The 22775-nt window shown below is 32.3% G+C and overlaps 1 protein-coding gene across 1 annotated transcript in view; it reads left to right on the top strand.

Annotated features, from left to right (window-relative positions):
* The window catches only part of LOC130635796 (DNA polymerase epsilon catalytic subunit A-like), a 30760-nt gene that overhangs the window by 5567 nt on the left and 2418 nt on the right, over positions 1 to 22775 (top strand). Inside the window, exons 9-55 of the mRNA XM_057445269.1 lie at positions 59 to 169; positions 385 to 470; positions 665 to 720; positions 1185 to 1248; positions 1979 to 2039; positions 4052 to 4123; positions 4455 to 4568; positions 4738 to 4830; positions 5373 to 5489; positions 5776 to 5883; positions 6172 to 6300; positions 7335 to 7437; positions 8075 to 8221; positions 8309 to 8454; positions 8546 to 8604; positions 9004 to 9093; positions 9315 to 9407; positions 9544 to 9613; positions 10006 to 10080; positions 10177 to 10266; positions 11778 to 11845; positions 12434 to 12629; positions 12946 to 13344; positions 13605 to 13721; positions 13998 to 14207; positions 14298 to 14510; positions 14972 to 15104; positions 15483 to 15579; positions 16140 to 16194; positions 16275 to 16358; positions 16437 to 16543; positions 17196 to 17241; positions 18002 to 18084; positions 18274 to 18367; positions 18667 to 18751; positions 19185 to 19257; positions 19379 to 19469; positions 19713 to 19891; positions 20143 to 20257; positions 20381 to 20437; positions 20527 to 20618; positions 21015 to 21104; positions 21203 to 21370; positions 21573 to 21693; positions 22143 to 22286; positions 22459 to 22530; positions 22644 to 22757. Of these exons, the coding sequence (XP_057301252.1) occupies positions 59 to 169; positions 385 to 470; positions 665 to 720; positions 1185 to 1248; positions 1979 to 2039; positions 4052 to 4123; positions 4455 to 4568; positions 4738 to 4830; positions 5373 to 5489; positions 5776 to 5883; positions 6172 to 6300; positions 7335 to 7437; positions 8075 to 8221; positions 8309 to 8454; positions 8546 to 8604; positions 9004 to 9093; positions 9315 to 9407; positions 9544 to 9613; positions 10006 to 10080; positions 10177 to 10266; positions 11778 to 11845; positions 12434 to 12629; positions 12946 to 13344; positions 13605 to 13721; positions 13998 to 14207; positions 14298 to 14510; positions 14972 to 15104; positions 15483 to 15579; positions 16140 to 16194; positions 16275 to 16358; positions 16437 to 16543; positions 17196 to 17241; positions 18002 to 18084; positions 18274 to 18367; positions 18667 to 18751; positions 19185 to 19257; positions 19379 to 19469; positions 19713 to 19891; positions 20143 to 20257; positions 20381 to 20437; positions 20527 to 20618; positions 21015 to 21104; positions 21203 to 21370; positions 21573 to 21693; positions 22143 to 22286; positions 22459 to 22530; positions 22644 to 22757 (5187 nt within the window). The remainder of the gene's footprint in view (positions 1 to 58; positions 170 to 384; positions 471 to 664; positions 721 to 1184; positions 1249 to 1978; positions 2040 to 4051; positions 4124 to 4454; positions 4569 to 4737; positions 4831 to 5372; positions 5490 to 5775; positions 5884 to 6171; positions 6301 to 7334; positions 7438 to 8074; positions 8222 to 8308; positions 8455 to 8545; positions 8605 to 9003; positions 9094 to 9314; positions 9408 to 9543; positions 9614 to 10005; positions 10081 to 10176; positions 10267 to 11777; positions 11846 to 12433; positions 12630 to 12945; positions 13345 to 13604; positions 13722 to 13997; positions 14208 to 14297; positions 14511 to 14971; positions 15105 to 15482; positions 15580 to 16139; positions 16195 to 16274; positions 16359 to 16436; positions 16544 to 17195; positions 17242 to 18001; positions 18085 to 18273; positions 18368 to 18666; positions 18752 to 19184; positions 19258 to 19378; positions 19470 to 19712; positions 19892 to 20142; positions 20258 to 20380; positions 20438 to 20526; positions 20619 to 21014; positions 21105 to 21202; positions 21371 to 21572; positions 21694 to 22142; positions 22287 to 22458; positions 22531 to 22643; positions 22758 to 22775) is intronic.

The raw sequence follows: 22775 nt of genomic DNA, 5'->3' as shown, positions 1-22775 counted from the left end.
ATCGAGATCTATTGCTAAAAAATTTTTTGTATTTATATTTTTATTTGCATATTTTTAGGGTTATTTGATCACAAACCGGGAGATTGTTTCTGAAGATATAGAAGATTTTGAATATACACCTCGACCTGAATTTGAAGGGCCAATTATAGTCTTTAATGAACCAGATGAAGTACATTCACATTTTTTGTAATTTTAAAGTCCTTTCCCAAAAGTAGTAATTTGGGCTTTTTCTATAATAGATTTACATAATTTGAACTAGTCAATGTTTACATGAAAATAGCCTGACTCTTTTCATGATATTTTCATGCTTAGCAGCTGTTTTCTTTCTATCCCAAAATATTAACAAGAGGTGTTTTAATAAATTATAATTGTTTAAAAATTTAGGCACAACTTTTGAGAAGATGGTTTGATCACATGGCAGAATTAAAACCAAACATATTTGTCACTTATAATGGGGATTTTTTCGATTGGTATGTTTATATATAAGTTTCTCTGTATTTATGTGATACCCCATCTCTGTTAAAGACATTAATTAGCATAATAATCGCTTTGCAATTAATGTTAGTTGTTATGTTATGGATGCAGATTTTGAAGCATGTTTAACTAAATCTGAAAAACTAAAACATTAAAAATAACTAACGTATTTGTTATTTATCTTTTTCAGGCCTTTTATTGATGCCAGAGCTACTGTCCATGGTATATCAATGGTTGATGAAATGGGTAGGTTTGTTGTAGTGTTAGAAGTTAAGTGACACTATTTTTCCTTGCATGTGCATCAGCATGTGCGTATCATATTTCCTTATGTAAGCATGAGGAGGCAGGGGTGTTAGGTCAAGAGGTAGGCTCTCCTTAGATATCTTAAAAAAATTATTTACAATAATTTTAGATAATAGTTGTAATAATTGTAATAAATTTGTATAGTAGTGATAAGCTCTTTTATATTTATCTTTTATTATTCTCTTATATTCAACACAAAAAGCGGTTTTGCAAATTAATTTGGTTCAATTTTCAAATAAGCATCCCCACTTTTTGAGAAATGAAAAGAGTCTTGTTTTTTTTGCCTTAAAAGGACTGGGTTTTTAGTACATTTGGTTGTCGATTTATAATTTTAATACATTTACTTACTTCACAATTTATTTTAGATATTTTTATCCATATACTAATTCAATTTTTGTTTTATAAAGGTTTTGCCCCAGACTCGCAGAAAGAATATAAAGCAAGATATGGAATTCATATGGATGCATTTAGGTGATGTTGATATTTTGCTTTAAATACTGGTAAATCAAGTGAATTGCTTGTGTCCAAAAGAATAATTTCGTTGCCCACAAACATTTGATTTAGTACAAGCATTACAATGAAAAAAGTGTGCTTAGTCAAATTATTTTCATGTAGAAAGATGGCTTCTTATTAGCTAAGAAATTTTAATGGTGAATTAGGAAATTAGAATCTACTGTCACTTCTGTTAAAGAGAACATATTTCTAGTAACGAATAATATTTTCCCCATAAAGATTGCAATAAGGTTGTCTTTCACTGATAATAATAGCCCTGCTGTTAGTTTCCTACTCATGTTTATTCACAGACAAATTTCACCGTAATTTTAATTGACCTTAGGTATACAGACTACAGATAACGAATCTAGTTTGTTTTTGTTTTTTGCCAGAAACAAGTACGTTTAAAAATTTGAAAATTTGTATGAATTTATTATCTGGGAATAGTAGCAATAACAAATTTTTATACAAAACTGAATTTGTATATAGGTACGGATGTGCTATGATAAATGTTCACCTATATGTATACACACAATCTGAGCTCATCGCTAACATATTGCCGCATGTAGTGTAGTGGGTTCATCTGCGGCTCCCAGTTCTGGGGACCACGGATCGAATCCTGCTCACTGCTTGGCAGTATGTTAGTGATGAGCAAAGTAGTTCTTCCTCAATATGACTGAATTTGTTATTTTGTAATTGTTATGTTCAGATGGGTTCAACGTGACAGCTATTTACCAGTTGGGAGTCAAAATTTAAAAGCTGTAACAAAGGTAAATCATGTTAATTTCCGGCAGCGCTAACGTTGGATAAATGACTTCTTAATCTTTTTTCTTATTTTTGTCTTTTTTGTAAAGCTGTTTAAAATTTAATTTTTTTTTTTTTTTTTAAATCAGAAAACATAATTTTGTCTTCATGTGAACATCACAGTTTTAGAAAGATCAGCGATTTAGTTTTACGACTCAAAACCATTTTGTCGTCCATATTTCAATCTGCAAGTTGTTAGAAAATTAATTTTTGGAGAACCTGATGTATCATTTTACTATTTAGTTTAAAGGGGAACTCCAGTAAAAATCACTTTTTTCTTTTTTGTTTTATAGTACTTAGAAAAGCATAAGAAATAAAAAAAACTTACTTCACTTGTTTTCCTTTTTTAAAATTGTTATACTTGCCTTTGCATATTCAATTTTTTTCGCTTTTTTTATGTGATTTACGTTTAAATCTTTAAAGAATGGTTAATTGCTCTGCGTTTCGATTTACCAATCGATCAGAGAAGTTTAAAGAAGTCTATTCTTTGTTTTTTAAAAAAGAACGTTTTGGCGGAAGGACCTGCCAGCATTACATGCATCCTTGGGGGTAAATGTGCCCATTTTCTTCAATCTTTGTTACTGTTTAAGGCTGCATGTAAGGCTAATAATGCAGTTTTTAAAACAGCTTTGTCAAAACAACTACTTATAAATCAGTAGCTTCTGCAACGCATTTATGACCTACTATAATCATAAAAATGATTTTTATTTATACAATATTCATACCCCTCTTTTACCAACTTATCACGTCACAAACATTATTCGATCTTTCGATCACGAATTTCAATGGTTCTCGATCACGGAGAAAATTTCAACGTTACATAAAATTTGTTTGCATTCATGCACAAAAAAGCATGTGCAGAGAAATGATATTGCTGAACTGTGAAATAAAAATAAATTGGCTTTTAAAGTAACAAAGATTGTTTACTAAAGCAAATGATTTGATTTCTTTAAAAAGAAAATATTTTGCTACAAACGTTGCTTTGAATCAGTAAGAGACACCTAGTCACTTTGCATTATTATTAATTTCTCCCTTGGGAGACGCAAGAGGTTCGAAGTCGTATGGCTGTGGCTATGTAAATTCTTTTTCATGAAGAGAATTATATGATTTTCTGAGTTATAATCTTTGTCATTGTTACAAGACGTCTTATCAACGAACAATGTAAACAGTAAGTAAACAAACTTTTAGAAGGTGTGCCTGCTGAGCTCACGAACTTTCTGCACGATGTGACGTATGCTCATTTATTCGGACAATTGTAAAAAGTTTATTTTGACATATTTTTGTATTGGTTAATCAAAATAACATTTTTTTAAATATTTTTTTTACTGGAGTGCCCCTTTAATAACTAAGAATTTTTGACATTTGTGTCCTTAAAATTCCTTGATTGAGTAAATAAAAAAGTTTTGAGAACATGGTCAGTATGTTTTGTAATGATATTCAAAAGATATTATTAAGAATCTTGTTGATGTCTTACATTTGTACTAATTGATAAGCCAATGGAAAAATCCACTTAAGCAAAGGAGCAATGGAAAAAATATAGATTGTTTTAAGAAAAAAATGACGAAATTTGTTCCATTGCCTTTACTGTATATAACGCTGATGAAGAAAATGTATAGGATCATGTGCTTCAGACAAACTTTTAAAGGTTTTTATTATGACTTCATCAACCGATCTATTTCGAAACAGTTTTAGCTATCCAGGTTTGGGAACTTGCCCAATATTTTCACAGGTTGTTCCTAGTTATCCACACAGAGAAAAGTGACGGACACAAAATTATAAGTGCATTGTAATGTTTTCATTAGTTCATGTTAAGCTATTGACCTTAAATTAATGTTTTTGACGTCGTGATGTTTAACTTGTTGATTAACAATTGAGACATGTCAAAGATTCAAAGGGATATGAACATCCACTTTGTGAAAAATGTTAAGGTTTTTCAAGCATTGATAATAATCACTTATGCTAATCCTCCTGTTTCTAGGCAAAACTACGTTATAATCCTGTAGAGGTTGATCCAGAAGAAATGGTACGAATGGCAAGCGAAGAACCTCGGGTAGGTGCTATATGTCATCCCTTGACCTAGAAAATTAATCATTACTGTGGCTCAAATACAGCAATCTTTTTTCTTATGGAGAAAAGTAGAATTAAAGTTTACTATCATTGTTGTTTGGACTAACATAACTGAATCTACTTTTAACAGATTATTTACAAAAGTTATGCCTTAATCTGAGTCAACAAAAAATTAGAAATATTTTGCTATCTTTTTACCAGAAGTTGTAATGGAAACATTTTTTTCGTCTTGTGTTGTTGATAACCACTAAACTTTGAGTTAAAATGTTTCCTCAGCACCGGTAAAGTTAACTACTTCTGCAATTTGCATCTAGGAAATGGCAAATTACTCCGTCTCAGATGCTGTTGCAACTTATTACTTGTACATGCAATATGTTCATCCGTTTATATTTGCGTTATGTACAATTATTCCTATGGAACCAGATGAGGTAAAAAATATTTTAATCAGTTTAATTGAGCAGCAGGCTGAAATGAAAATTAGGTTTTACAGTTGAAGTAAAAGTTCTTTCACAAGGGTTTGAAATGGTTTCGAATTCAAAATTGATTTCTTGTAATCAAATTTTAATCGGTCCTATTACAGTTGTGTTATCATTTTAGGTCCTAAGGAAAGGTTCTGGAACTCTATGCGAGGCATTGTTGATGGTTCAAGCCTTTCATGCAAATATTATTTTTCCAAACAAGCAAGAGCAGGTATGTCTGTACGCTTGAAAAGTATAAGCAACCGATTGCTTGCTAACTGATCCTTTGTCCTTTTTTATGTTTATAAACTATCTTTAATTTTTGCTTATTTTTTAACATTAGTGTTTTAATAAGTCAGTTTAGGCAGTCTATTTTGTGTATCGTTCGTTGAAACTAAAGAACACACAGGAACGGCTTTTCAAAAAATGTAATTTTCTTGTTCAAACCTTATCAATTTAAATTCCCTGAATTATCAATTCACAACTTTTCTTAAAGAAGTCCAACATTTTCAACTGTTTACTATGGCCATGTTGTGAAACTCACCTTTTTTGATTGGATCAGTTTTTTTATCTTACATGATTTTGTTTTAATGTCAGACAGCAATAAAGACTTTCTTTCTGCGAAAACATTTTAGTATTAGATTTTCGTTAAATGATTGACTCACTCAGTTTTTGTTTACCATTGTTTAGCTACTCAGAGTAGGTTGCACAAAATGTTAATTAACCCAATTGTATGTTTTTCTATATTTTTTAACATTTAACATTTTAATTTAGATTCACACCAAGTTTTACGGGGGTCATTTACTTGATACTGAAACGTATGTTGGTGGCCATGTTGAAGCTCTTGAATCGGGCGTGTTTCGAAGTGATATACCAACTCGGTTTAGAATGGTGTGTTATTTTGCATTATCCATTCTAAGAATTCGATAAATTATTTTTTCACTGTGCCACTTTGTACACATTGATTTATTATGCATCTATTGATGGTTATGTACACAAATATAGAGTTCTCTATACTCTTGTATTACTTTTAAACCATTTTCCCCATTGTACGAAATACACAGTTTTGGTTAATGACAGGGTTGGCAGACTTGTACAATAATGTTAGATCAGTTAGACATGTATGTATCACACCATAATGCACTTAGAAGTGAGTTTACAATGTTGATTTTTGTAGGTACCAGAAGCATTTCAAGGTTTGATTGACAAGTGTTATGAAATAATGAAAACAACGATTGAGGAAGAGGAAGGTGTTAAAATTGAGTATGTCACAAATATGGATGAGGTATAGATGTCTTCATACATATTTTTTTTCCTAAAAAAAAAATTGGAACAATTCTCTATTTTCCATGTTCAGTTTTTAGAAAAGGCCTTTTTTTGTAAGCCAAGAACAAAAAGCAATAGGACTTGAGTTTTCTAATACTTGTAAGAATCTCTAAATAAGACTAGTAAACAGAATTGTTATCATAATTTTTTATGAGTACGCCAGCTACGATTAAATTTAAAATAATAACTAAATACTTCTTTTGGAATAAATTACACAAAATAAAATGTTTTCTATTTTTTATATAAGATATGTGCAGATGTTAACAAACAACTTGAAGCATTGCGTGACACACCTAATCGTTTGGAGAAGCCTATGATATACCATTTAGATGTAGCTGCTATGTATCCTAATATTATTCTGACAAATAGATTGCAGGTAAAAATAAAAAGACAGTTTTTTTTTTCGTAAATCTGAATCATTATTAGTTTTAGTTTTTAGGGGCCAGTTATAATTATGTAACACCCAAATTAGCCATTTTTTATCACACACCCACCCATGTAACGCATTGTAATAAATTTAGTACCATCCACCAACCACCATTGTAACGTAATATTTCGAATCTTAAGCCCTCGTCTTTTCATTTTCTATAGTACCAATCAGGCAAACTAGTGTTCTAATATAATAAATATATAACAGGACCATAAATTTAGGACACAAGTTGACATTTTTGATACTTTTGCGTAAGTTCAGAGGCAAGAAATAAATTCAAGATGTAGATCATACACTAAAATAACTAAAAATGTCCATAATATATAAAAATTCTTCGTTACATTACAAAAGAGACCTGTTTCCTCCCCCCCCCCCCCCCTCCCCCTCCCAAATTTTTGTAACAGTTTGTAACAAGAATTACAACTGTTTTATTGAGGTTTTCTCATAATTAAATCTTAGGTATTTAACCAGACTTGGATTATAATAGACAATGTTTGCTAGCTCTTGAAAAAACTATGGTAGAATTTGAACAATTGAAAACAATATGAAACATGGTTGTCAAAACTCTTTAATTCCTCTCAAGTTTGAGAAGTCTCCACAAAACTCCTTAAAGTGTACTTTTTAACAACTTATCCTAATCCTCAATTTTGCTTTTACAAAACTAAATGGTTTGTCAACTATTTTTATTATCAAAATGCATAGAAATGCTACATGGGTAAAAAAATAAATAGTTCTTATTACTTTGAACATATAGAATATTCTCAATTTATTTTTAAAAAAAATATAAAAAAATATAAAAATGTCCTTAAATATCCTCAATTCCTTTATAAAATTACATTCACCTTCTCAAAAAAGCTTAAAATTCTTATCAAAAGTCCTCAAATCTCCTCAAATTTGATTATCTAAAAAGAGAGGAAATTCTGTATATAATGAAGATAAAATGTTGGTATATAATTATAGCTTTTTTACTTTTTTTTAAGCCGCCTGCTCAAGTTGATGAAGTTACGTGTGCTGCTTGTGATTTCAACAAACCTGGTGCAAAGTGTCAACGTAAAATGGATTGGATGTGGAGAGGAGATTACAGTGAGTTTTTTGTTCTGTTTTATTTTGAGATTGGTTATGCATTTAATAATAATTAAAAGTGATCTGCGAAAATTTAGATAGTTTTTTCTCACCTTTTTTGAGGGAAAAAGTGTACGTTGAACAAATTACGGCATTTGTTAAGTTCCACACAATTGTGTTTTGATGGTTTTTAGAATAAAAGATGACGTTATTTAAGGTTTATAGGATCTCTTTATTATGTAGCGAATCGAACTTTATTCGCTGCATTTCGTTCTAAAATGACCAGAAAACGTCACTTCGAAGTTTTAAATCACCACTTCTTTCTAAAATGAAGAAATCCCTTCCCCCTACAAACTTAACAAAAATCTAAACGTTGTATTGTAAAAAAACACTGTAAATGTGTGAAAATATGTAATAGCGTTTACCTTCATTAAAATTAGTAAGTGCTTGAGTGGTAAGGAAGTCTTTTCATCGTGTGGATAGTTGTACAGCCAACGTGTATCATTCCACCACTTTAGGGAAATTTATTGAGCATTGACTGACAATGAAAGCAGTATTTAAAGACTGAAGTGGCTATCCTGTATAAACATTTGAAAATAATGATATTAGCTAAACTCCTTTAATTTTGTGTTTCTACAAGCAATTTTTTTGTATTTAGGTCCAGCAAACTATAACGAATATCAAAACATTAAGCAACAGTTGGAAGTTGAGAGGATGCCTGGAAGATTCCCTGGTGATCCTCCTAGATCATTTCATCAATTATCAGCAGCAGAACAAGCTCAAGCAGAGAAAAAGAGATTAGCAGGTTTTATTATCTTTTCGACAATATATCGTTAGGACGTTTATAAACATGCACTAAGATTTATTCCTTCCCTATTCCTGCTTACTTTAGATTATTGCCACAAGGCTTACAAGAAAACCAAAGTCACTAAATCAGAATTACGACAGACTGTTATTTGTCAACAAGAAAACTCTTTTTATGTCGATACTGTTCGAGCGTTCAGAGATCGAAGATATGAATTCAAAGGATTGTTAAAGGTGCCTTATTTTTATTTCATTTATGTTATTTAGTCGCCAGTAGTACTTCTTATAACCTGTCTCTGTGTTATTAACTGTTTGATTTTTTAAGGTTTGGAAGAAAAATGTTGGTGCTGCAATGGAAAAAGGGGACCCTGCAGAAGTAAAACAGTATGTTTTTTTTATTTTAATATTTTTTAATATTACAATATTAAATATTACAATATTTCTAACATAAAAACTACTTTTGTTAAAAAAATTTCCATTCTCCATTAGTGATAATAAAAATCTTGCGTCTTCAACATAAATGGATATATTCAATTTTCCCCTTTGTTAAAATATTTGGTTAAATGGAACCTGAATAGCTGTAGAGGCCCGTATTTAACATTATTAAAAATTTGCTCGTTTAATGAAATTGTTCTGTTTCGCCTCTCCTGTATTCATCTGATAATTCTTATTATTAAATTGTCCGGAACGTCTCAATTACTGTGGCATTTAGGACATACACAAATAAATTCACAAAATCCTGATATGTATAATAACTTTGTAATTTATTAATTTACTTTTTAGTGCTAAGGGTATGGAAGTTTTGTACGATTCTTTGCAGTTGGCTCACAAATGTATTTTGAATTCATTTTACGGATATGTGATGAGAAAAGGGTTGGTAATTTTTGCAGCTCTAGAAGAGTTTCTGTTTAACATGTTGTGCGTGTGATTAAAAATATATTGTGACAGAAGCAAAATCCCTCAAAATTTAGTGTGAATTTTTAAAACATAATTTAAGTAGAAAAAATTGAAAAACATTTTTGTGTCATTTAGTAATGTTAAAGAAAAATCAACTCTTAATTTTTAAATTTACTTTTGTACGTTCTGATCTTTAGATCTCGTTGGTTTTCAATGGAGATGGCTGGTATTGTGTGTTACACAGGGGCAAACATTATTACGCAAGCTAGAGAGTTGGTGGAGCAAATAGGGTAAATCAATTCGCAGAGTAAAAATAATTGAATTTCAAGTACTTAGCAAGTGATAACTGCTGTATCAGCATATTTAACTTATATTATTCTTCTGTAATATGTTTTAAACTTCTAACTTATTTTTGTAAACTTTCAGTCGACCACTCGAGTTAGATACTGATGGAATTTGGTGCATTTTACCAGCAAGCTTCCCTGAAAATTTTTTGGTAAGATTTTAAATTCTTATGACAAAAATGCCCAGGATTGTGTTAATTATGGCAGTTATATAAAAGTTTATAATTGCTAAAAGAAACTGCAGGTTTAATAAAAGAGGGAAGCCCTTATTGAGTGGTGTCTATAAAAAAGGTTAATAAGAAGTTTTAAAAGAAAAGTCGTGATTGACAGTTATGTTTATAATATATTTTTTGTCACAAATCTCTTTTTTAAAGAAGATCGTTTATTCAAGAACATTTTTCAAGGGCTTGAGTATTTACTTTCTAGAAAGTTTTTTAAAAAACGGAAGTGAGCTGGGGGCCGGCCACTTGTTGATGATTTTTTTTAAAAATGCAGATCATCCAATTTAATCAAAATTAACTAACCAATTTCTTACTTAATTCAGATAAAGACAACACACCCAAAGAAATCCAAAATCACCATATCATATCCTGGCGCCATGTTAAATTACATTGTACAGGTAGATTATATTTAAGTGTAAAAATTTTCTTCATGTTGCAGCTTCAAAATATCTAAATAGTAGATATACAATACCTGTCTTTGTTTCCTTGTGTAGTCAAATTTCACCAATCATCAATATCATGAGCTCAAAAATGCCGAAAAGCTTGAATATGAAGTTAGAAGAGAAAATTCTATTTTCTTCGAGGTATTGTGAATTTAAATTTTTCTTGTTATATGTATGTGACGTGCGGGATCCCTGTACTTGAAAACCGTTAAATCGGACTAGGTAACTTGGAAACCATTCTATACAATAACCTTTTAAACATTATAATATTTGCAGAAACAATTCTGTCTATCTTTCAAACGTAGGAAATTCAATACCTTACGTATTGAATTTCCAGTTTTTTAAATATAAAATTTTTATTACTGAAAAGTTTATCATTTCTTGAACATGATAGTTTATTAGGCGACGTTTCGGGAGATCCTTCTCCCATCATCGGGCAAAGTAAAATGATGTTGAGCATGTATTTATATAATTGCAGAGGATCAAAATTCATAAAAAACCAATCAGAAACAAGCTAATAATTACAGTTAATTAACATTTTCGGACCTAGATGTAGGTAACTACTTCTGTAGGGCTGGTAACCAAATCTCAGGAAGTTGATACGAGATGCTGTTTATGTGTTTGTTACGTGCTACACTGTTAATGGTTTCTTTAATCTTCCTGGCAGTTGTTCTGGATTCTCTGTCAATGATTTTCTTCTCATCCCAATTAAACTGATGACTTCTGCTCCAGCTGTGGTCCGCAATTTCGTTTTTCTTCACGTCTCCGTTTCTCACCGCGCGCATATGTTTTTGTACTCGTTGCTTAAACTTTCTTTTTGTTTCGCCTATATACACTGCATCACAATCTTTACACGGGATTTCGTAAACAACATTGCGTTGTTCTTCCAGGTTTATTTTGTCTTTTGGTTTAGACAAAGTGCTCCTTAAGGTGTCTTTATAGTTAAGAATGCATTTGATCTTGTGTTGCCTTAAAACTCGACGAAGGATCTCGCTGGTACCTGGTACGAAGGGTAGGAATGCTGATGCTATAAATTCCTCTGATGTTTCCTTGTTGTCTCCGTTGCATCTTCTCTTCATTTAAATATCTACTTGCGTGATGACTTTATGACTGTATCCATTTGCGATTAATGCATTTCTTACACGTCAAATTTTTTCTTTCCTCTCCTGTTTGTTTCTTACTTCTTTCAGTCTTTACTCTGCAGGTAAGTCGAAGATCTTTAGGTGTTACTTCGTTTTTATCATTTTCAACATCATTTTTTTAATTAACAACATCATTTCAACATCATTTTACTTTGCCCGATGATGGGAGAAGGATCTCCCGAAACGTCGCCTACTAAACTATCATGTTCAAGGAATGATAAACTTTCCACAGTAATATGAATACTGAACAGACAAACCAAAATATTATCTTCAATAATAAAATTTTTAGGTTTAAATTTTTCAGTACTGGCATTTTGTACATAGGCATATTTCTTGTCTGTGCTTTTGACCTTGAAGTATTAAAAAATTTGTAGTAAAAAACCATCGAAAAACACTTAAAAATGGGGGGAAAGAGGTTAAAAACATTGAAATTGTTTTAAAAAATTTGATAGATAGCCGCTGTGTATTTCCAATTATTTTATAAAATTTACCTTAATAATATTTTTCCAGGTTGACGGTCCATACAAAGCTATGATATTACCTGCGGCTAAAGAAGAAGGAAAAAAGCTAAAAAAAAGGTACATTTTGTTCATTTTACGAGAGTGAATTTGTTAAGGGTAATGCAGCTATAAAATATTGCGTATCAAGTATATAAAGGCATCTAGAAATAAGATGCTCCATTCTAACAATATGTCAGTCAGTTTTTAAAATGCTTTTTAAAGTGTGTCGTTTTGTTTTTTAATATAGGACAGCTGATAATATACCGATCCTTAATATCTCTTTAATAATAGCCGTCGTCTGTCTGTCTGTGTGTCCGCGAGAGCCGCGTCCCTTAACGGAAACACGAAATTTTTAAAATGTGCACCAATACCAAATGCGATATATTTTTGTCCACTTTGTTGCGAAGGGTAAATATAAAGGACGGGCGATCCCGTGCATTTTTCCACGGGCAACGACCAGTCTCTATTATAATAGCCGTATTCCGTCTGTCTGTCTCTGCGCGGACCCCCCGCTGAGTTAGAAAATGATGTTACGGAAACACTAATATCAAATGCGATATATTTTTATCCACTTTGTCGCGACGAGTAAATATAAAGGACGGGCAAACCCGTGGATTTTTTGTCTTGCACTGTCCTTTCAATTGTTTTTCTTTTAAAATGTTTTAGATATGCAGTGTTTAATGAAGATGGAAGTCTTGCTGAGTTGAAAGGATTTGAAGTAAAAAGACGTGGTGAATTGCAGTTGATCAAGATCTTTCAATCATCAGTTTTTGAAGCTTTCTTACAAGGAAATACACTCGAAACTGTTTATGCTGCTGTGGCTAAATGTGCTGATTATTGGCTTGATGTGCTGTACACAAAGGTGTGGCACTGCCGACATTTTTTCTCATTTTTTTCCCACGTGACGAACATGCGTTATTAACGGCACATAACTGATAAAACACATCAATTTAATATTGCTAGTAAGGTAGGATGCTAGTAAGACGAAATCACTATTAAAATGAAATGACTCGAACTCAAGTTCATGTTTTTTACCTGGTAAACCTGTCAGCATCTCATCTCTAGGTTGTCTTAGTTTTTGTCGATATTTAGACAAATATTTTTTTTGTTTTTTGTTTTTTATTTGTGACTTAAAATTGTTTAGAAAAAAGATTTTAGTTGTGATTCTGCTTTCACAGGGAGAGAATTTACCGGACACCGAGCTGTTTGAGTTAATTTCAGAAAATCGAAGCATGTCTCGTTCACTTGAGGAGTACGGTTCACAAAAATCAACATCTATCAGCACGGCGAAGCGTCTTGCAGAATTTTTAGGAGATCAAATGGTTAAGGATAAAGGGTTGAGTTGTCGATTTATAATCTCCCGAAAGCCAGAAGGTGCTCCTGTGACAGAACGGGCTATACCACTGGCGATATTTCAAACTGAAGACAGTATCAAGAAACATTATCTCAAAAAGTGGTTAAAAGTGAATGCGTCTTTTGATTTTGACATCCGAAACATACTTGATTGGAACTACTACATTGAACGTTTGAACAGCTGTATCCAAAAAATCATTACCATTCCTGCAGCGTTACAAGGGGTAGGTGTCTGCCGATATTATTGTCAGATAGAGATAATGTAAGGAATTAGCTGTAGTTTATATTTAATGAAAAGAAAAAGAAATGCTATTTGTCTTAAACGATCATTACTTATATTTTTTCTTTAATTCTTTCGACTGTAATATGCTAACATTACAATGCAAAGACGCAGCCTATAACACAGGCCTGTATGGCTTACTAAAATATGGACCTAACACTACATTAACACATTTGTATCAAAAACTTTTATGTTGTTCTGTAGGTCTCAAACCCAGTGCCACGATGTGTACATCCTGATTGGTTACGAAAAAGACTTCTCGAGAAAAACGATATTTTTCAACAGCAGAGAATCACTGACATGTTTTTAAAAGCACCCAAGGTATCAATTGATTTATTTTGCACACTGTGAAACTTGTTCAGAGTATTTCTATAAAAAATTTGGTCTGAGGAATTTTATTCCACAAATAATGGTGTGCAAACTTTCAAATAAAATTGGTAAATATTTAAATAGTGCTAAATACATTTTGTTAGATATTTTTTGTTTTCAATTATTATTAAATAAAATTAAGGACGTTATACCTTATAATGTCTAGAAATTTATGTTAGCTGCTTTTATTAATGTTTTGATGTGTATAACTATTTCAATTTTTAATAGAAGGTTCAGGAAGCACCGACAGATGGTGAAGGTGTGGACATCGAAGATATAGGCAACAAAAAGAGGTTACTAACTACACCATCACCACCTGTCGTTAATAAAAAACGAAAAGTTGACAAGAAGGTTGCAGATTCTGAGTTTGTTGAGAGTGATTTGACAAAATCGTGGAAAACTGTGCTGGGGAACCCACCACCTCAAGGCGAAACTAAGGTCAGTTATCTGTCATTTAGTTTCAATTCTTAACCTTTTTGTGTCATATGAAATTATTGAATTCATCTTTCATTACGTTGTGTTATTCAGGAAGAACAACAGGTCTGGGTAAAGTACCAAAAACGAAAATGGGAATTTCAAAGACTGCAACGATCTGCTGCTCGAGAATCTCGAAGACAGTTACGCAAAGAAGGGTTGAGCGTTGATACACAGAGAAGATTAACTGGTCCAAAAAGTGGACTTGATAACTTCTTTCAAAAACAAGCAAGATCTATTCTTGAAACTCCGTGGGAGATAATTCAGGTATGTTGTGTTTTTGTTTGTTTGTTTTTAGTTTAGGTTTTTTATATTTTTTCCCAACACCAAAATATACCGTTATTTTTAAGGTATTTAAGTTTTGAGGTCCTCCTCCGTTGTGAACAAATTTACTGAGTTGAGTTGAAAATTATTTTTCCAACTGATGAATTTGTAATCGTTTGCTTCCAGTGCCGAAGGTCGTGGATATAATCCCCAGCCGTGTCATGCAAGAGAGATGGATCGATCCTTTTTGCTTAGCGTTCAGCACGCAAATAGGATTTATGTTTTAAGCGATTGTCTGGTTGATCGGTTGCAGTATTTGGACAATTTTTGTGGTTCAAATAGAAGCTTTTAATATACTAGAAACCCCTTTGCAGGACCCTCATTTAGAGCAGTTCCAATAGAACTGAAAAGGCTATCAGGGGGTAAATAATTGTAATAAAAAAGGATAAATAATTCTACACTAGATTGCTGAAAGTGATACCGCTGGTGTTTACAAAGTGTTTGCGATGGTTAATTCAGAATTGCATTGTATGAAGGTCAACGTTCCTCGAATTTTTTACGTGAATTCGAAAAAATTGAAAGATGGAGAGGGCGCTAGTAAGTTATTTATGGTAGAGAAGCCCTTTTAAAGCGACGTTGTGAGAGAAAATAACTTGTGAAAATTAAGCGGTTATGAAAAATAAATTCTGAAGAATCTAGAAGGAGTCAACTTACCTTTGACGGTCTTTGTACGGATTTTTCTGGGAAGGGTTGTTTATAAAAGAAAAGGTTGCTTGAAAAAATAATGGAATGATATACATCGTCAAAAAGTTGAATAAAAATTAGGGTAAGGTAGTCTAGGGAAGAAGAAGCGAGTGGACTTAAAGTGTTACAGTGTTATTGGGTTAAACACATTAAATCAGATATTCATACTACTAATTGTGAGGCACCTAATACATCGTGATTGTTAACACTTATTTTCTTGTTTTTATCCAGCTTGGCGAAAGGTCAACAAAATTCTACCTCGATCTCATCCAACATTTTATTTATATGAATATGCTGTTCCAGAAGTGATTTTTCGAGAACATAGCAGGTAAAATCAATTTCGTTGGTTTCATGTTGATTTCAATCATTCGAATCGTTCAAGCATTAATTTCTTTTGTTTATAAGCTTAATTACTATATCTGATTGGTTAAACGTATTCTAAAATAATTGCGGCAGGAACTTTGTAAAAATTGATTTTTCTGTTTGATGTTTTATATTATAGAATAGATGTGTGATAATAAAAACATTTTTTAACTTTATTTGTCTTTGCTGCAGTTTTTAGTATTGCATACATGTGTTTTTACAATCAAGTGGAAATATAAAATCAGGCTGGGGTGCTTACGTTTTATTGAAAAATATTATTAAAAATATTAAAAACTTGCACGTGACATATGGGATCAGATAAAAAGGTCCAGTTTTTACCTTGAAGTTCAAACATAGTGGCTTTCACTAATAATAATTTTATTGTGTAGAAGAATTAAACATTAAAATACCCACAACACAGGCTGGAAAGATACGAAAATTTCCTATCTAGGTCTATATGCTTCTAAAACATGTTGTCGTATAGTTTGGATGAGACCTCCTTAGAATTTTATTTTATTTTTATAGTGAACTTGTAGCAGACTTATCCTCACCCGATGTTGAAGGTATTTATGAAACACAGGTACGAAAAATTTGTGTTTTTGCGATACAATAATTATTTGAAGATATCTGTTATAACTTCCTTCACTTTTATATTTGCAGGTTCCTCTCGATTTCCGCGCTATCATCAAACTTGGTTGCGTATGTAAAGTACACCGCAATGTTGCGAAAGCTCTGTGTGGGAGGGTGTGTTTTTTTATTTGCTACATGTTGTTAGTTAGTTTCTTTGAGTTGTCGTCTAAACCTTGTTTTTTTTATTTGTAGGATATTGAAAGCTTTAATCTTGACCAGTTAGAGTTTAAGTCACTTGCTGGAAATTCGTATTTGGAAGCAGCTAACTTGAAGCAGATATTTTTCTACCATGCACAACTGTAAGTGGAAGGTTGTACAGTAACATCGAACGTTTCATCTAGACAGGCTTTGCTAGAGAGAGACTTCATAATCTTTCATATGCCCTGGCATGCCATGACAATGCAAGGCCATGGTTTTTCAAATATCTATTATATCTGCAAGTGAATCTGTAGCTTCTGAGTTACAAATATATCTCAAAGAAGATATAACATTCTTGTATACCATAGTCAAAGCCGCCTATTGAATAATTCACGATATTCCTTCCGTATTATCCCATGGAAGTAATCAATTTTATGTCGATTTCAATCATTCAAATCATTCAAGCATTAATTTCTTTTGTTTTAGACTTAATTACTTTTTAAAATGATCAAAAGGAAGAAATTTTGTAAACATCTACAAACGCATTTTTTTTTTAATTTCTCAAAAACAAAAAATGAATCTTTTTAAAAAGTTGTGTTCCATCTACTTACAGTTTTATTGTCTTTCTCTTCCTCAAGCGTAGCCATGTCTTATCAAATATTACCTACATTTAGTGGATAGTTTTGGACATTCAACGAATAGATAAGCTATATGTGCCTAATATGTTGTGTCAACATACAGTAAAAGTACTGTACATGTTGTACCACTTAGATATAATCGAAGGTTTCATTTGAGATGTAATTTTTGTTTCAGTGAAAGCCGTGCTGTGTTTGTATTGTTTATGGCAGCACTACAAAAGGTATGTTTAGTTTCTAAATGAATAAATAAATTACCTGACAAACTCGTAAGCAGCCCGTAGAAAACTATTTATATTTAACGACCTAGAATATCTACTTTAAATTTATTAATTTTCGCGAGGTCTAAAAATATATTTTGCTAAATTTTTCTTTTCACGAATTAGTCATTTTGAGATATTTTATAGATGAATCAGTTCAAGCTTTTCTATTTTTACCAATCTAGTATTTTTCTATAATTTTAACTAATTTCATGCCTTTTTATTGAGACCAGGTAGCTTTTATTGAAATTGCTCATATCACAGAGCCAGGGCATGATTTTTATTGATTACAAGAAGAAGAAAAATTTTACCGATAAAAACTAAAGAAAAAATGTTTGCATTTTTTTTTTTTAATTAGCAAAAAAGTCATTCCTAGTAATTTTCGCGAATATGGATAAAATTCGCGAAATGTGCGAATATTAATCTTCGCGAAAATTAATTGCGAATATATAATAAACTTTAGGTAGCATATGTGATTTTACTCTAAAAGAAAGTTCATCAAGCTTTCGTTAAACTTTTCTTCCACCTTTTTAATATGCATATATACGTCTTGACTATGCCACAAACATAAGTACTTCATGAATGCTCCTTAATACAAAAGCAGTCATCTATATCCAGTATTTTAAATACAACCTCAATAGTACCATCTTTATTCTAAAAATTAATTTTTCACCACAGGTTTTTGTTTTTATTTTGAAATTACTGTTATTTTTCTTTCTCTCAGGCTTCTGTTTTTATTTTGAATACTGTTAAAAGCAATCAAATGCCAAATTTATCGAATTTATACACCACTGAACGAAACAGCAGGTCAGTAAATGTCTTATTGACGAAAAAATTAGAGAAATATTTAAAACATACAAAATTTATTTAGATGTGTTTTTCACAATTTCTCTGTTTAAGGATGTATTTAATTAATGTAAAAATGATTGAGATTTGTTTGATACTGTTCGAAACTATGTAGCTTGATTTGACATTTTTTTTTATCTTCATCACTAGAATTATGGAAATGGAAGAGCAAGGTGAAGCATACACTCCACCTGGGGTGACTTCTTATTCGTTTGATGTTCGTGTAGAAACTAATTCTAGTATGGTGAGTTAAAGGGTTATTTCATTCTGCGATGAAGCGCAACTGAGTTAGCCCTGCGATTAGGGGTAATGGTGTGCAAGTTTAAAATTGTGATATTGTTTACACAAGGGTTTGAGACCTTAGATGGACTTCGTTGCAATCGAATTTTCGCTGCGACATTCAAATTTCTTTAAAGCTTTCGTATGTTTATAGCAGATGTGCAGATCTTCATGTGTAATTGTTGATTTTTTAAGATATAGAGATATTGTATTATAGTTATTACCTGTTTTGTGTCATTACTTGTCAACAACATCAATTTTTAGTTGTATCGAGATATTCAAAGAGTTCTGACATCATATCGTGATGAGAAGAAAGGGCCAACTATGATTGTGATGAACACTCAATCGGGTAGGTTGAAACGCTTCTTTACGATTCGTTGATCTGTAACACACTTCATGTATTTGTAAATTAATTTGATATTTTTTAAAAAAGATTTGTTTTTAAAAAACTTACTTGTAAGGTGTTTTCTCTGTGTCAAGAGTGTCATCAATATTGTCAATATAATCAAAGTGTCAGAAAAATGACAAGAACGTTAGCATTTTCTTTTATTTGTTAGGAAAAGTTAGGAGTTTAAGATTTCAATGTTCAATTAGAAAAAATATTAGATCTGTTCGTTAAGAATTAGCTTTGTTTTTTCACTGTCTGCTTTATCAAAATGCTAGCAATTAAATTTTTTTAGCTCACACGAGACACTTGTGCAAGCTCTTCTGTTATTAGTGCTTAAAAAAACCAAATAAAATTTTCACTAGAAATATGCAATTTTTAATGATTATTTTTTCAGACCAAGCACACTTGAAGTCAAAGATTAGTGCATTAGATGACTTTCCTATTGTTGAAATGCCACCAGTCGAAACGTAAGTTGAAAGAATTTTTGATTCCTTTTGCTATGTGATAAAGACTTAGACAAAGTCACGCATTTCAAACGACATTTTATTTGAAATGACCAAAATATATCAATTCTTGTTTTTCTACCAGTGATACAAGTGAATTTACAGCCTTGGACTGGCAGAGACAGTTGGCGAAGAAGTTTATCCAAGCTTATCTTGGTGTTATAGGCTGGTTCGAGGTATGGATTATATACGCGAAGAACATTCATAAGATTATTCAATTTTTATTCTGTATGAAAACATTAAGGATACTATAATAGGTTAGATACAAATTCAGTGTTCCGTATTTTATTAAAATTTATTTATTGGATATAAAAGCAAATTAAATAGTCTATAAAGATAATATAAATATGAAATTTAATTTTTTTCAGGGTAATTCTTTACTTCCATTTTAATTATTTATTTCGTTACTACGTGTTTAGAACCAACTAGACAATGCTCGTTACTTTCATATACCTGTTGGTAACATACCAGCCACAGATCCTACCCTGTTCGCTTCTGATGTATTCTACTCAAGACATCTTCAGAAGCATAATCACTTGTTATGGATGTCGCCTACTGATCGGCCTGATCTTGGTGGAAAGGAGGAAGACGATAACAGGTAAGCTGGGAAGGGGATGAAAAATTATAAACTAACAGTGTATTAGAGGGTGGCTTTAAGCACAGAAAGTAATTTAGATAATAAGTAATTTCCAAGATAACGTGTATCTTAACCTAGAGATTTCGTATAAAATATAAGTCATTACGGTGTCTCTTTGACGAGTGTTTTGTATTCCCTCCCCCACTAACAGGTTAAGTAGATGTTATTCTTGTGGGAACAACACCTAATCCTTATTACTGTATTTCGTTTAGACTAGTTACAGAATTTGATGAAGGTGGGAGTTTACAAGTGAACCAAGCTGGATGCTATTCTACAGTGTGTGTGGAGCTTGGTCTTGATGCGTTAGCAGTCAACACTGTTTTGCAGGTAAGAAGTACTGGCTAAGCAAGTCTTCATAATTTTAAAAGTCTGTTTGCAGTCTGAATTTATATTCAGCTTTTGATGGTCTAACTACGTTTTATTGTAAGTGTATAGGAAGTGTTTTTTTAGTCTCATCACGTGCACGAAGCAGAGGGCGTAGCTGCTAGTTTTGATACAGTACAGCAGGTAGTTGAATTTATTACCTTCACACAAATGGACTTTCCTTAAATCTACTTATTTAATCACGGTCTGTCATTTTTTTTTTTTTTTTAAAGGCATCTCTTGAAGAAATGTTAAACTCAGCACCTGGCGCTGTTGCCAATTTGACGTCATACGACGAGGCTGCAGCTTGCGCTTCTTCTTTCAGGTTAAGAAAGAACATTTTGATCTTAAATTCCATTCGTTATATTTTTCCGTATTTAAGTTTACTACTATCTGAACGTCACCTTGTCTAATATACATGAGCTAACGGGCTTATAATCAGGGGTTATGATATTGAATGGCAAACAAATTTCATCCAGATAGGCTGTGTGTTTACAAGTAGTCGATTCTATTGTATATGCGAAACGGAATTCTTACAAAATAAAAGCAAAGTGACTGCCTTTCAACCCTGCAGTCTACATATATTACATTCCCAAATAATTTTATCGCAGATAACCCGCAATGTGTCAGTATAGTCCTATACTGCATAAATAAGATGACGTACTTAGTTGAAACCTTCCTCTTTCTCCTGTTTAACTCAAGTAATATTTCTTTGTTTTAGAATCTTAAAGCAACTTGTGTATAGTTGGCTTCAAGAGATCGTTCAAAATCAGAATTACTTCGCTGACAATCAGCTGATTCATTTTTACAGGTTCGTTACTAACATTTCGCTTGTAAAAATATAACTCGTCCTCTTTGCTTACTCGTCAGCCATTACGTCATCGTCGTAACTCGCCATTTTCATCATAGATACCTTCGTTCACCAGAAGCTATGCTGTATGATCCAGCTTTGTGTAAATTTGTTCACGGTCTTATGAAGAAATATTTCATGCAGCTTATATCAGAATTCAAAAAACTCGGTTCAACAATTGTTTATGCCAATTTCAACCGAATCATTCTCAACACAAAGAAAAGAAGGTATACTTTTATTCTTTTATCTTCGCTATCCCATGACATCTTCAGTCTTGTACTTTGATTTAAGAACGAGTTTTATTTTCCCTTACCCAGCATTTAATACTGACGTTCAGTAGCAAAAATCCCTTCGTATTTTGTTTAAGATTGTGGCAAAACCCATCTACCATTTTTCGTATTCGTTAGCGACATATTTTTCGCTCTTTAGGGTAAAAGACGCTTTGGCTTATGTACAATATATATCAAAAAGCATTTTATCCAAAACTTTATTCAAAAGCATCCGCTTAGAACCAAAATCGTGTTGGGAATACTTAATGTGGATGGATCCAGTAAGAATTTGTCGTTGATGTTGTTGTTCATGTCTCCGCCGTTGTTATTGCAAATGATTGAAGTTCTTCTGAATAAACGTTGCGAGTATTTAGTTAATACTAGTCAGTGACCCGTAAAAAAACCCACGGGTCGTCCCTTTTTATTATACCTCTTACGTGCGTCTCGCTACTTGCGGTACTATTTTTTGTGACAGACAGACAGACAGACAGACAGACAGACAGACAGACAGACAGACAGACAGACAGACAGACAGACAGACAGACAGACACGTATACGGGTATTATATTATAGACTAGTCGTTAACCCGTGGAAAAATCCACGGCGTCGCCCGTCCTTTATGTATCGCATTTCGTGTTTCCGTAACAAGACGCGTCTTTCGCGGACAGACAGACTGACGGAATACGACTATTATTAAAGAGATAAATGAGTATCTTTTATCGTACTTTAGTCAAATCACGGGGGTATAAAGATTCATGAAATTCCAGAGAAATACATGAAAGATGGTGAATTATGCATTGGTGATGATGATATTAGTGATGATGATGACAATGATGATGATACGTTTAGAGATCTTGTTGCAAGAGCGAAAGAGGTATTATGAACTGTCGCATGCTTTTTAAAAATATAAGGTTTACAGATGTTGGACGCGTTTTATCATTTGTTGAAGCGTCTGTAGAATCTGCCCCCGGTTATCATTAATAAATTTCAAAGACTTCATTTTATCTTTGTGCCTTTCTGAATATATGTATTTAATTTCACTATAGCAAAAAGTCGAGATGAATTGGAACATGTGCAAATTTCTTCCAACAGCGGGTGCCTGTCAGACATTCTTTGGGGTAAGGAATTTGTTATCGTTTCTTAACTGCCAGAAAAAATCTTACTTATAAGCAGCTAAAACCAACGATGTGTATGTTATATATCAGGTATTTGTTGTTGTTTTTCTTAATAGGTTGTTATTGCTGGTCACATTCATGATGTGTATGTACATTTAGCCGAACAAATGACTGTATCTGCACCTGGCACTACCCCTGTTAAAAGAAGAGGTCTAAGCAGTCAGCAGGAGGTAAATTTGAAAGCTAAT

Source organism: Hydractinia symbiolongicarpus, chromosome 3 (genome assembly GCF_029227915.1).
Source record: "Hydractinia symbiolongicarpus strain clone_291-10 chromosome 3, HSymV2.1, whole genome shotgun sequence".
NCBI lineage: Eukaryota > Metazoa > Cnidaria > Hydrozoa > Anthoathecata > Hydractiniidae > Hydractinia > Hydractinia symbiolongicarpus.
The sequence above is the reverse complement of the archived record's forward strand: the minus strand, read 5'-3'. Positions and strand labels throughout refer to the sequence as shown.